This window comes from Castor canadensis, chromosome 15 (assembly GCF_047511655.1).
Source record: "Castor canadensis chromosome 15, mCasCan1.hap1v2, whole genome shotgun sequence".
Classification (NCBI taxonomy): Eukaryota; Metazoa; Chordata; class Mammalia; order Rodentia; family Castoridae; genus Castor; species Castor canadensis.
Genome location: NC_133400.1, coordinates 3,675,964 through 3,689,792, shown reverse-complemented (window position 1 = coordinate 3,689,792; position 13,829 = coordinate 3,675,964). Strand labels below are relative to the sequence as shown.

At 55.3% G+C, this 13,829-nt stretch overlaps 1 protein-coding gene across 1 annotated transcript; it reads right to left on the bottom strand.

Moving 5' to 3' along the window:
- Positions 1-881: 881 nt before the first annotated feature.
- On the bottom strand, positions 882-13,432 carry Cibar2 (CBY1 interacting BAR domain containing 2). Its single transcript, XM_020158554.2, has 9 exons — positions 13,413-13,432; positions 11,463-11,697; positions 9,595-9,663; positions 9,413-9,514; positions 9,241-9,246; positions 7,453-7,557; positions 4,789-4,902; positions 2,445-2,543; positions 882-1,707 (listed from the first exon to the last, which is right to left on the bottom strand). The coding sequence occupies exons 1-9, from the start codon at positions 13,430-13,432 to the stop codon at positions 1,591-1,593; spliced, it is 867 nt and encodes a 288-aa protein (XP_020014143.1). The 3' UTR covers positions 882-1,590.
- Between the last annotated feature and the right edge of the window lie 397 nt (positions 13,433-13,829).

Sequence of the window (13,829 nt, the reverse complement as noted above, 5' to 3'; positions counted from 1 at the left end):
CTGCTTGGCCACTCTAAATTAGAGAATGAAGTGTGTCTGGACTGGACCCCAGCCCAGGCCACCAGGACTCTAAATGCTCTCAGTCCTGCTCCTGCCTGAGCCAAGGCCACCTCCCTCACACACTGGGGGCCCTGGGGGCAGGAGGGAGACCCCAACCACAGTTCCCACCCGATGTACAGCTGGGTTTATCAGTCCTTTCCAACTTGGTTCCACAGACAACTGTGAACTGGCTGGGGCGAGCTTTCACTACAGAATACGAAGGACAACATATCCTCTTACCTCTTATCTATTCTGTGAGCCTCTGAGGGCTTTAGCTATTTCTTGGTGAGCATCCTGTCTGGTGGGCTCAGTCAGGGGAGAATTCCTGGCAGAGGTGTTGTGCAGCTGGGTCTTGGGTAATAAAAATCACTGGGGTGATGACACTTGTCCTACAATGATACTAGGAGAGGAAGACACGAGTCTCTCACTTTGCAGATGAGAACACTGTGGCCCCCACTCAGGGAATGAAATCCAGGGCTGTCCAGCTTCCAAAGGGCATGGCTGTGGGCCAGCTAAGTGCGTCCGTGTTTCTGCCCCAGTCATACTTTCTTGTTTCTTTTCTTTTTCAGTCGTACTGTATAACCTGCCAACCCCAAAGGGTGTGTGCTGTCCAGGGACAGAGACGTTCAAATGTGTGCAGGCATGGAATCCAGTTCCAGAGCCCAGCCATGTCCACAATGGCTTCTGTCTCACCAAGGCATGCCACCAGGGAGGAGCAGACTCCCCCACCACTCTAGAAACAGTGCAGGGGTCTCATCCCCCATGTGTGCACCTGGGGGGTCAGGCAGACATCCACCCACAACCCTTCACCCCTCCTCCTATCCTCTCCCCCGCCTGCCCGAGGACCTCTGTGATGTGTTTTGGCCCTGAGGTCATGCCTACACATGTGTCCATGTGTCATGAGCTGAACTGTGACACCCAAATCCATACATTGAAGTCTTAGGTCCCGGGTTTGCAGAGTCTAGAAGCGGAATCCTGGAGAATGTGGTTGGGTGGAGCCATGGAGAGCAAGGACCCTCGTTCTATAAAATAGGGTTGCAAATGGGAGAACTGGGCACAGGCTGAGTGCACACAGGGAGGACTCCATGTGGAAGTGCAGGTCGATGTCGGACCACTTGTCTACAAGCCAAAGACAAGGATGGCCAGCCCCCACCCCCGCCACTGGACTGGGGACAGATAGCTTCTTTAGCCTCAGAGATAGCTGACCCTGCCCACACCATGGTCCCCAAAAGAAAATTAATTTCTGTTGTTCAAGTCCCCCAGTTTGTGGCACTGGGTCTCAGTGGCCCCAAGAAGCCAACCCGCCCTGCTTTCAACCTTAGCACAGGTAGGAATCACCTGCCTGCAGATCAGGGAAGGATCTGGTAGGAGCCTCACAGCATTCGGCACTATGCACCAGGCAGTGTGCCAGGCATGGTGATCCCCAGAGCAACCTGCACAGACAAGGAAACTGAGGCCTGGAGGATCCGTGACCCCTGAGGGTACAACGAGCAGAGCCTGCTGAGGTCCAAGGCCAGCCCAGTCCTTCTGTCTGTCACAGGGATCCTCTTCCTAGTTCTGGCGTCCCCGCCCCTGTCCTCTGAGGTCCTCCAGGGGGGCCTCCTCCACAGAACCAGCCTCACTCGCCTCCTCTTCTTTCCTCAGACTCTGCAAGGTGCTCTGTGTGCTCTAAATAATGAGTAATAAAAATCACAGCCACGGAGTGAGTTACAAGAATGGCAAACTCGAGTTGCTGAGGACAGAGTTCTATAGGGTAGCCCTGCAAGGAGAGTGCTGGGCCACTTTGCAAATGAGATGCTAAGGCCCAGAGAGACCAAGAAACTGTCCCAAAAGCACACAGCTGAGAGCTGTGGATTTGGACCACGATGGCCTGACTTAATGAGCAAACTTCTTTTAAGAGAAAGTTGTCCTGAAAACATGAGACGCCTCCCTGCGTGGTGGACTGCCTCCTCCAGCCACCAGCCACAGCTCCTGGGGACTACACCTGCCCCAGCTGGCATGGGGCTCATCAGTGTCTCTTTAGCCTTCCCGGCTGAACTCTGAAGCCTTCCGCATGGAAATGCAAGTGTGGAACGCTGGCCCCCTTGGGTCCACGCAGCCTTTACTTTTCTAACATCCCAGACAGCCTGAATCTGAAACCAAGGGCCCCAGTGGACGCTGGCGGGCAGTCCCGTTCCCTCAGAGCGCCTCTAGGGGGCGCATGGAACACATGTGTCCTAGGGAAGGGCTGCGACTGGCTGAGTCGTCATTGCTTCAACTTCAAGGCAAGGGTCACACCCAGGGGTTCCCACCCTGCCCAGCAGCACCACCTCCCTTCTTCCGGTCCCTAGATTACAGCCCGCCCACCTTCCCTGGTCTCTCCACTGTGTTGTGGGTTTAATTCCCACGCGTGATCAAGTGCTTACCTGGCTGGCAAGAGGTGAAGGGACAGCTGCAGAGCTGAGGTTGGTGAGTGGCCGGGCCTCTCCGTGCTCATAAACTCCATGCATCTTGGCTCTAAAATCCTGCAAAAAAGAGATTGGGGCGGATTGGATTCAATCGGAAAGCACAAGGAAAGGGGGATGGGAGGCAAAGACGGGGTCATGTCTGCCTCCCGTTATCCCCCTCGACTCCACATCAGCCCTGTGAGACAGCATTGGTGTCCCGTGTTACAGATGGGGAAACTGAGGCCCAGGGAGGCCAGTTAACATGTCCATAGTCACACAGGAAAACAGCTGGTTGAAAAATCACCCTGGCCCTGCCCAAAAGAATATTCTAGATCTGCCTGTACTCTATGATCCCAGTGCTCAGGAGGCTGAGACAGGAGGAGCAGGAGTTTGAGGCCAGCCTGGGCTACATAGTGAGACCCTGTCTCAAAAAACAAAGCAAGACAGAAGATATGGCAGAGATGAGGGAAGGCGTGGGGCTCCTGGGCGCCTCACTGACCCTTCTACTCTCAGTTCTTTGAAGCCTCTCCCGTGGGAGCTGGGGCGGGTTCCCTGCCTAGGATGCCAGCCAGTCCTACTGGTCCCCTTCTAACAGATGCTGCGGCAAAGCCTCAGGAGCTTCTTCTGGGGCTGGTCACAAAGGCCACAAGCTTCTGCCTGTGTCTCAGCCTCTGTCTCCACCGCGCTGTGAGGGGAGCCCTGCGGTGTCCGGCTGCAGTCACTGGGGCCCTGTCCGCTTTGCTGTCATTCAGTGTCACTGCACATATGTCTGCACTGGGCCCTGCAAGTCATGTGTCCTGTGCCCAGAGGACAGCCATCGTCTGCCAGACATGGGTGGAGACCACTCCAGCCTGCAACTAACCACACCGCACAGCCCAGCTGAGCCCGGACAACCCAGAGCCACCCAAGACCACGGTGACAAGGGGTTGTGCTTTACTCGGGGTCTGGAGCTGTTGCTACAGATGGTGCCAGTCCTGGATTCAATCAGATCAGTGGGGACAATAAACCCTTCAAACATCAAGGTTGTGCCAGGCATCCACACAGAGGGACTTTTGGTCACTGCTGGGTTTTGGTGGGGGAAGGAGTGGTACTGGGGTATGAACCCAGGGCCTCAAACTTGCAGGCCCCTACCACATGAGCCATGACCCCAGCTCTTTTTGCTTAATTTATTTTTTGGGTAACGTCTTCAAGTTCTTGCCTGGGCCTGGCCTCAGACAGAGATCCTTCTGACTGGTAGCTGAGGTCACAGGTATGTGCCACCAGGCTCAGCTTATTGATCAAGATGGGGTTTTGCTAATGATGGAGACTAGGCAGAGAATTAGGAAACCTGATGGGCTGAGACCCACGGCTTGGATGTTGCTGGCATGAACAGAATGGCTGGGACACATAGCAGGGTCTCATTGACCTGGAGCCCACAGTAAACATCAGCCCCAATCTGACTATCCAAGGCCACCCCTGCCCCGCACGGGCATGTGGAGGAGTTAATGACACATAGCTCAGTCTCTGAGAGTCTCTGAGAGGTAACGACACATACCATGTGTCTCTGCAGACCCCAAGTTCAAACTTCTGCTTGAGGTCTTTTTTCATTTTGGGGTGGTACTGGGGCTTGAACTCAGGGCCTCGTGCTTGCTAGGCAAGAGCTCTACCACTTGAGCCCCTCTGCCAGCCCCTGCTTGACATCTTGGCACCACCAGGGCAGCGCTCCTTCTTGACTCTGCCCACCTCCTGTTGAGGGTGCACCTCCACTTTGCTTGGCAGCAGTTAACCTGCCCCGGACTTCTTATCAGCACAACCGCAGCACTCCTTGTGCTCAGCTGCCCGCGGCTTCTCTGTCCCCTAATAAACTCACTTCTCCTACTTTCTCATCTTGGTAAATTCTTTTACCAACCTGCAGCACCAAAAATCCCTGACAACTGTCTTTGCCTGGCCTGGCCTTCAACCTCGAAACTCTCGATGTCTGCCTCCCGAATAGCTGGGATTACAGGTGTGAACGACAGGGCCTATCGCCCAGCTGGTCCTCAAGCAGCCCATGACAATGGTCACGCTAGTATTCCAGAAAGCACAGGCCAGCCCCTAGGGCAGGTATTTCAAGTAGTTCATCAGAACAAGTTTTCAACGTTAGAAAATTGCTAGGGGGGTGGTTCAAGTAGAGTGCTTGCCTAGCATGCATGAGGCCCTGGCTTCCATCCCCAGCAGTGCAAAAAATAAACAGCAAAGTGCTACCAACAAAACCTGCTTCCGTCAAGACAGAGCCAAAATAGAACTGCCCCCCCCCCACCCAACACACACAACCACAGACTAGGAAGGGGCTTCTGGGGCCCACCTGCAGGTCTCCCTCCAGGTCGTAGTTTTCCAGAGTCCGGAAGGCACAGGCATACACCTCCACTGCCTTAGCGTGGAAGACCATTTCGATGCTCACAAAATCCAAGAAAATCCTCTGCAGGGAGAGAAGCCAAGTCACATGGGCAGCAGTGTGGGGAATGTGGTGGACAGGTGGGGCTGGCCCCGGGGTGGCCCTCCTGGCGGGGACACTCGCGTGGTGTTTTTAATAAGGAGGTTGGAATTTATCTGTGTTTGGACCAAAGGATCCATTAGAAGGCTCAGAGTTAAAACTGAGGCAAGGTATTCATTGGGGACCATCCAGTTCCCCCCTGCCCGTCTGCCTCCTTGAGAGAAACCTTCCAGAAATTTTTCCCAGGGCCCTCTCTCCACGGCTTCCTCGGATAAATGGTGTTGTCTTCTGGTCACCGTGCTCGGGCCCTGTTTTCAGTTAACCCTGGGCTAACTTGCAACTCCCTGTGCCTGTTTGTCAAGGCACAGTGATGCTTCGTGTGCATGGGTGTGATTTTTTTGACTGAATTCTAGGAGCAGCACTGCAGGGTTCAAGGTCAAAGACACTTGTGCCTTCCATCAAAGCTGCCTGTTTGTCAGCACAGAACCTCACTGCGATTGCGGGAGGTCTGGCCTCTCCTGGAGGACTTTCAGAAGCATCCTGTCCTCAGCTCTGTCACCTACACTCAGTGCCTGCGAGTGGTGCTGTGGGAAGAGGCTACAAACCTTTCACTCCCCTCCCACACCCAGGGCTGGGGGGAGGCTCCCCGTAAAGAGGGGCACTGCTCAGCCAGAGGCCCACAGCTTGACTGGGGCCTGTGTGGAAAAGCAGGCTTCTCCCATGGCAGCTGCACTGGTTGAGGGAGCCCTGGCTGAGCAGTCTGCCTGCCAGGCCCAGGATGGGCAGGAGCTCAGAACCTACCAGCTCAGTAACGGGGAAATTCAAGGGGGCAGGGTGAGCAGAGGGCAGGGCCAGCTTGGGTGAACATACCTGCCTGCCACCCTGAGAAAGGACACCTGTCTGCCTCAGTTTATCCCTCTGCAAAGTGGGAAGGCAAGCAGGCCCAGGTCACAGAGCCCCTGTAGAGCCAGGCAGAGCAATGGCTCAGGCTGTGCCCTTGCCTAGGTGGGGCCAAGGAGTCCCAGAGACTCTGACTCCGGGTTGGGCCCACAGCCTGTCTGATGAACCTCCTGTGGCATCTGAAGCAGCTCAGAGAACAGGTAAGAGAGCCCCCTGTCCCCACCTGCTCTCTCCAAAACCAGAGAGCCATTTATGCAGCATGATAGTCGGAAGGGACCCTAGAACCAGTATTACAGTAAAACTGATGAGTTCAAGCTCTTGTTTTTATCTCTCTTCTCATTTGGAGAAAATGAGAAGAGAGATAAAACCCAGGAGGGTTTGGTATGTGTCACATGGATTTAAGGCTCCCCAGGCACACGCATCAGGCCTTAACAGCGGCTCCTGGTAGCCCTGGGCTCTGCCCACCCTGCTGGGGAGAAGGCCAAGTGCCAGCTTCCTGTTCCATTGCCCGCGTCTTCACTCCCTCCCTCACGAACTCGTTCACCCACTCCACAAATATTCACTGCGTGCCCACCAAGTGCCAGCCCTGACATGGTGGCCAGGACCCAGCAGGGACTTCCTGTGCAGTGTGGGAGGCAGGTGTAGCCCCCATGGAAAGGCTCAGGCAGCCATTGACCCCGTGGTCTGCCCCTCCCCCAAGGACTCTTGCTCTGTCGGTTCTGCAACCCAGCCAGCAGCAGGCATGGTGCCCAGCATGAAGCAGGTATAGATTCAACATTTGTTAAATTAATGTGCAGATTAAATATGTAATTAACTAGTCACCTTGGGTTAGAGGACCCTGGAGGAGCAAAGCAGAGGTTATCAGTCAGGACTGACAATCGTGGGTCCTCAAGGAATGAGCCTCTGAAGGATGAGGTTGTTAAGTTGATACAGTGGGGACAGAAACTTTCTGACAAAGCACACAGCCAGTGCAAAGGCCCTGGGGCAGGAATGGGGAGGGGAAACAAAGCCTGGAGTGTGGGGCCAGATGAGGTGGAGGACTGGAGCTCAAGAGCTGTGGGAGGATTTTGCTCACTCTCTTTGGAAGCCCCCCAAGAGTGTAAAACTCAGGAAGGACAGATCTGATCTGTCTGTTAAGAGGCCCCCAGGGCTGCACTTTGGAAAGCAGACAAGACAGGAGTGGAGAGAGGGGGCTGGGACCTCGTGGTCAGCTTGTCCTGAAAGACCTCAGCTTCCTGAGACCCTCTTGCAAAAGCAGGGCTTGGGCCCAAGATTCTGTCACATGGCTGGGGGTCTGGTGGATGGAGGGGCACTGTGCCCACCCCACTGCATCTCATTCCAAAGGGGCATTTGGAGCTTTGAGGGGGACCAGGGCCTCCTTGTTCACAGCTTGGAAGCTCGCTTGGTGGACTGACTGCTGTGGTTGCCTCCCAGGCAGGAGCTGCAGTAAGGTCCTCCACATGGCTCCCGGTGGCCATCTGTGCACTTAGGCTTCTCACTTGGGGTCACTGCTCCCAAGGACCACATGGGCATGAGAGGCACACATGTACATGTTAACATGGAGACACACAGGCACTTACACACAGACGCATGCACACTCACACATGTGCACACAGCGGGGCACCTATGCTCTACCTGGAGGTCTCTCAGTTTCTGCTCCTGGAAGGCATCCACTGTCTCCTTTAGCTGCTTGGTGGTGTGGCTGGTGTCCACTGAGGCCCTCTGGGCGCTGGTCTCCGCCTGGCCCCAGGAATGCAAAGGGGAGAAGGTGTCATGGAGGAAGTTCTGGCCTTAGACACCATTCTGGATTGCTCTCAGTCCCATACCCTTCTCTCGGCCCCTCTTCTGCCTCATGGGTCATCTCCTGACAACTTGGTCATTGAAAGCATGTCTGAATGGCACTGTGACTGAAGGGGTGGTCACTGGGGTCAGACAGACAAGCTTGCTAGCTGTGTGGCCCTAAACAAGTCACTTGACCTCTCCGAGGCCAGATTTCTTTGCCTGTAAACAGGAGACAGCAATAGGACCTGATTTGCAAGGTGATTGTAACAATCTCACAGCAGCACTGCTTGAGTGTTATCCACTGGTGCTGTTCCCCCTTCAGTGACAAGGAATTCCTGCCTGTGGCACGCTGGTGGGTGACAGCTCCTCCATTCCTTTGATTGATGTCTGCTGAAGCCTGCTGTTTGCCAAGCCCAGATGCAAGGAGCCTGGGTTTCAGTGAGCGGTCGTTGGAACTAGGTCCTAAGTTTGCCACTTTGTCCTTAATACCACACTCAGGATTGTATGCCTGGGGTAGAGCAAGGGAGGAGCCTGGCATCCAGGAAGCCCCCAATAAGGAAGGGGAGCTGTTATCCAAACCAATGGCTGGCAGATGGCGGGGGATACAAGCAGGGACCAGGACAGAATTTGGAGGTGCCTGCGCCAGAATGAAAGCCACCCCTATGTAGATCGGAAGTTCTTCCTGGCACTATTGTTCCTTTCATGCAGGATGCTTGGCAGTGTCTGTGGCCTTTGTCCACTAACCACATGTGACCCCAGTGCCCGTGTGTGTGTCGCCTTCCACAGTAAAGGGGACTTTGGAATACAGGTGGGATGCAGGTTACTAATTCCAGCTGCCTTGGAGATGGAAAGTTATGCCAGGTTACCTGGTAAACCCAGTGGAACCCCAGGGTCCTTAGGAGTGTAACAGGAAGTGGGGAGAGGAAAGTGAGAGAAAGGTGTGACTACAGAGGACAGCCCATGAGCCAAGGGGTTGGAAAAGGCAGGAAATGGCACCCCCAGAGGGAACACAGCCCTACCCACCCTGGATGTAGCCTGGAGGGACCCTTGGTGGGCTTCTGACCTCCTAATTTGTAAGAAGGATGTTTGTGCTGTTTAAGCCACAAAGTCGGTGGCCATCTGTCTCTATGGTGGTAGAAAGCTAACACATACAGTAGCATCGTCTAGTCATGACAACCCAAAATGTCCCCAGGGGTCAAAATGGTCCCAGGTGAGCCTTTAGGCAAGGTCACACACTTGGTGACAAAATGGGCAGAGGTGGCTCCACCAGCCCAGACTCCCTGCCCCGCCAGGCTGTGCTGACTCCCCACTCCATGTGCTGTGCCCTGCCCTGGGGTTCCTGAGCCTCTCTGAACCTGCTTCCTCACCTGAGTGCAGAGATGGTGCTGGAAGGGCCTCCTGCTGTGATCACAGGACAGGTGACCCTGACGAGGACCCTGAGGCCTGTTCAGGCTTGCTGGACACAGCCCTGCTCTCCTGATCCCCCCGTGACTGTCCCCTGGACATTGACCCTGCCATGCAGAGCTCTGGCCCTGCACACTTGGGTCTCTCTGCCCAGGGAAAGCTCACCTGGCTGTTTTGTGAGGTCTTTCATTACCTGCCTGTGATTCTGCCTGTCCCAGATGGACACATGACACTCACCTGGGTCTAAGTTAGACTGTTAAGGAGCCAGGTGATTCCCAGGCAACCCACTGGGTGGTCCACTCCCATCTGCCCCTGCCCAGCAGGCCTGTGGTGTGAAAGCCCCAGAGGACACCATGCACAGTGGCCACCCTGGCCCAGCAGCTCTGGGCCCAGCTTCCTAGAAGGATACAATCATTTGCCGATCTGAGGGTGACTTCTGCCTCAGTTTCTCCAGCTTCTGTAGTTGTTTGATCTCATTATTTCGGACACGTTTAAATTTCTTGATCTCAGCCTAAAGAAAAGGAGACGTTGTTTTCCGGGATTCTGTTGGGCCAGACCCCACTGCCGCCCACCAGAGGTGTCCCAGCTTACCCGGGTCTGCTTTATCTGGGTGCCGTACAGCTTCAGGGGGTTGATGACCTTGGCCTCCAGCCTCTCGACCTGCAAAGCACACGCAGCAGCTCACCAAGGGGCAAAGCAAACACAGCCTCTATGAAGCACCATCCACACCCAGAGCTGCAAGAAGCATGGAGTCACCAGAGCTGGGGCAACACAGGGTCTTCCTCCTGTTTTCAGGGCCTGGCTTTGCCTCCAAGGGCTAAGCCTCCCAGTCTAACCTGGGAGTTGGGACAACTGTACCCCAGGGTGTCACTTAAGTCAGTAGGACACATGCTATCCTGAGGAGGACAGCACCTGGTACAGGCCTGGGTAAAGATTGTCACCCCCAACATCTTCACCAGGCTGGGTGGCAATGAGCCTCACTTTGGGTACAAGACTTGTGTTGAGTCACAGCAGGTCAGAAACAGGACCACAAATCCAGATCTTTCTCACTCCAGGCCCTGGCCTGATTTCAGCTCTCAGATACCTGGGAGTCTCTGAGGCTACTTGAAGAACAGAACGTGTGAGTGTGGAATGGCTGGGGGTGTAGCTCCCACCACTCACTGTGCATCTGCTAAGTACAGGACAAGGCCAGCAAGTGGGCACAGTACAGGATGGACAGGGCGACCCTGCACTGTCCCAGGTCATGAGACTCCAGATCTGGCAGCTCAAGAGGGGGAGCCCAGGGCACCACCCCCAGAAGGGCCTGGAGTAGCCTGGGAGTCTACATTCATAATATATTCTGGTGATGCAGCCATGGGGGCCTGAGAGGAAGCAGTTGTCCTACTATCACCTGGTCCCAGCTCCTTGGGAACAGGGCATGAGAGTGAGCTTGCCACAGGCCTGGAGGGGCCTCAACCCCACCCAGCCTCCTCAGCCAGGGCTCTGGTCCTTGAGGAGAAGTGCCTACCTAAAAAAAAGACCATTTCCCTGAGTGCCACAGAGACAGGGACTTTCCCCACCCTCGCTTTGCACATTTCTTTTGGAAAACTAGAGTTAGAAGTCCTTCTTCTGTCCCTTTGATGTCCATAAACCTTGCAACAGCTGCATGAGCCTCTTGTCGGTGGCCTAAGTTCTTTCACAAGGGCCTGGGGCACATGCCACAGCGCAGACACCGAGGAAAATGGAGCCTGTCCAACTCCCTGCTCTGCCTACCCCGCTTGGCACAGACAGAAATCTTCATTTTCCTCTAGATGAAGACAATTAGTGGGTTGGTGGAGTGGATCAATGGCAGAGTGCCTGTTTAGCAAGCATGAGGCCCTGAGTTCAAACTCCAGAACCACCAAAAACCAAAGACAGATAACAATTAATGGGTACCTGTGGCTGCCCGGTTACCAGATGAAATCAGTAGGTAATGTGTGAAAACTGGAGCGACAGTCATCATTTGTCCTGAGCACATGTCTGCATGGGGCTGTGTCTGCCTGGCCGCGTGGACTGGGAACTTTATGTCTGCCTCCACCTCTCTGTTGCTTTGCCTGTAACCTGTGACATGCTCACTGCCTGGTTTAGTGCTCTGCCAATGGTAGACCTGTTTCACTCTTCTCTACGGAGCACTTTTCTGGCTTGGCATATTTCTATGTCCACGGCCCCCTCCATCCTCCTTGCCACCTATGCCCCTGCCCAGGAGTCCCTGGGATGAGCCTCCTGCAGGAGGAGCCTCCTGGACTGGCTTCCAGGATCTCTGTTCTTGGGTGCAGTTCTCGTCCAACACAGCAAAGCCTCCAGCTCTCGGGCCTATCGATGGCATGACCCCGAGGAGGACTGCTGAGTGTGTCTGTCCTCCTGGGAGACATGCCCATGGGCCCCAGTGTTCCAGCCCTCACACCTGACCTTGGCCAGTGGTCTGGGCCAACCCCACTCACCTCAGCCTGTCGGTAATCCTGCACTTTGGCTAGATCCTCAGCGAAGTCCCTCATGGTGACCCGCAGCTCGGGGTTCTCGGTGTTGGCAAAGTCAATCAGCTGTTTGACCAGCTGGTCCGCCTTGTCCCGCAGCCGGGCAGTCTTGCGTGTGTAGGAAGCCAACAGTGAGCAGAACTGGCCAAAGTACTTCTCAGCGTTGGTCACCGTATTCTCCATCACCTTCACCTGGCTGTCCCTGGGGAGGCAAGGGCCTGAGCCACTGTGCTGGGCAGTGACACCCAGATGACTCAGAACACTGACACAGGGCCCCAGTTGTGCTGAGAGCAGACAAGGTCATGGTCACAGCTGGTGGCTCCTGTGAGCAAGCACCACCAGGTACCTGGGCCAGGATGGTGCTCATGTGACAGCATCAGGCCCATCGAGGCAGGTGAAGGAGATTTGCTCAGGCCCAGGCAGGACACAGACACAGCTTTGCTCAGAACCTGGTCCTGCTCCTCCCAGGACCCTACATAGGGCTCCACCTCCCCCAACTCCTGTTCCTTCCATAGTCCCCAGCTGCAGAGGCCCCTCCCTCTGAGGCCCCCTATGCGTGGCCCCAGGCTGTGAGAGCGCCCCCTCTCCTGATCCCTGATAGTTTCTTTTTAATGAATAAACTTGGGGAGGGTGGGAGCAGGCTTACAGAGAAACCAAGAGAAAGGTGCCGAGAGTTCTGCATAACCTCCTCACCCCCTTCCCGGCATCTTGCTTGGCGTGGTCTATTCCACACATCATTACAGTTTCTGTGAGGGTCCCTCTGGGTGTCACACACTGTAGGTTTTGACAAATGCACAGTGCCATGTGTTCCCATCATGGTATCACACAGGAAATTTCCTTGCCCAAGACTCCTCTGTGCAACTCCTGTTCATCCCTTTCCCACCTTTGCCCTAATCCTATAGATTTCAGTTTCTGTTTCTTGCATGTCACATAACAGCTTGTGTCCTGACTGCTTCTCTCACCCTCCCCTGAATGTCTTTCAAGTCACCTTACCTGCTCCTCACCTGTGCCCATCCGCAGAGACATTCTGTGAATGACACCAGGGACCTAGTCTTCCTCAGGGTGCAGGAGAAATGGCCTCAGTGTCCACCTCCCTTCTAGGACCTCTCTACCTTCTCCTCCCCTCAGCTCCAGGTGACAATGTCCTTGCCCCTCTCTCTTCAACCAGAGTCCCCCATGCAGCCCTCTGATCACGTCCCTAAGGCTGAAACTCTGATGACATCCCTGTGTCCTCCTCTTAACAAGTCCTGACATGCACCCCACCTCACAGTTTGCAACACACTCTGCATGGGCTACCCTGTAAGCAAGGTATTGTGGCCATGCTTTTAAAATCAAGTAAACTGAGGCCCAGAGAGGTGAAGCATCCCTCTGGAGGTCACTCACTCAGAGGGCTGCTGTCTCTAGCCCTCTATGTGGGGCCTTCAGAGACCGGATCAGCATCACTGGACACGAGTTAAGCATTGTTCTTGGGCACTGGGAATGAGGCTGGAAAGCCTTGTTAAAAAGGAGCGCATCAGATGAGTTCAGAGCGTCTGGCTCTGAGCCACAAAGGGACAGGTCATGGACGCCAAGGGGCAGGAGTTGGGGGGGGGGTTGGATGGAGCAGGTGGGTTGGGCTCCACAGAGGAACAAGGCTTAGGGAGTTGGGGTGTGAAGGGGGATTCCAGGTGGAGTGAGGGAGGGAGGCAGGGAATGGCTCCAGCAAGTTTGCCTGGCCCAGATTTGCAGGCAAGATGGGAAGCAGATGGGAATAATCTGGATGCCTCTGGGCTCCAGAACCCTGTCTTCCCTCAACCTTGGGGACAGTGCTCACCTTACACCCACAGGAGTCCCCACCACCTTCCTCTTTCTTGGGCATCAGGCCCCAAAATCCCTGCCTCTGCCTCGCTCCCAGTCTGCCAGAACATGACCACTCACCTGGAGAGGACGACGTTCATTGTGGTGGAAGCACCAGCTGTCTGTTGTGATCTTGGGGGAGTAAGAACAGGGCCCCAGGGGTCCTTCAGGCCTGAGAGGAGCCAGGCAGGGCTGGGCACAGCTGTGTGGTCTGGGCTTAGGGGACGCTGCCACCTGGTTGCCAGGCAACGTGGCCACTCAGAGCAGGCCCTGGGAGGAGCTGCAGCTGGTCGCTGGGCAACCCCTCCCCAGGGGTCAGCTTCCCCAGCCAGGTGTAGAGGGCCTCCGGTTCCTCTGGTCTTGAGTTGGCATGGAGGGGTGATCATGCCCCTCAGCTGGGGATCTCAGAGGGGCCCCATGTGCCCTTTGAAGACAGAGGTTCCTGTGGTTCAAAACAGCTGGCCTAGGATTTCACCCTGGGCTCGGCTGTGTTGTGTG

Coding starts and splice junctions, on each gene's coding strand:
- Cibar2 (XM_020158554.2), bottom strand. CDS start 13,432: ATGAACGTCGTCCTCTCCAG. Junction 11,698..13,412: donor ATGAACGTCGTCCTCTCCAG/GTGAGTGGTCAT, acceptor TTGCCTCCCCAG/GGACAGCCAGGTGAAGGTGA. Junction 4,903..7,452: donor AGAAACTGAGAGACCTCCAG/GTAGAGCATAGG, acceptor CTCTCCCTGCAG/AGGATTTTCTTGGATTTTGT.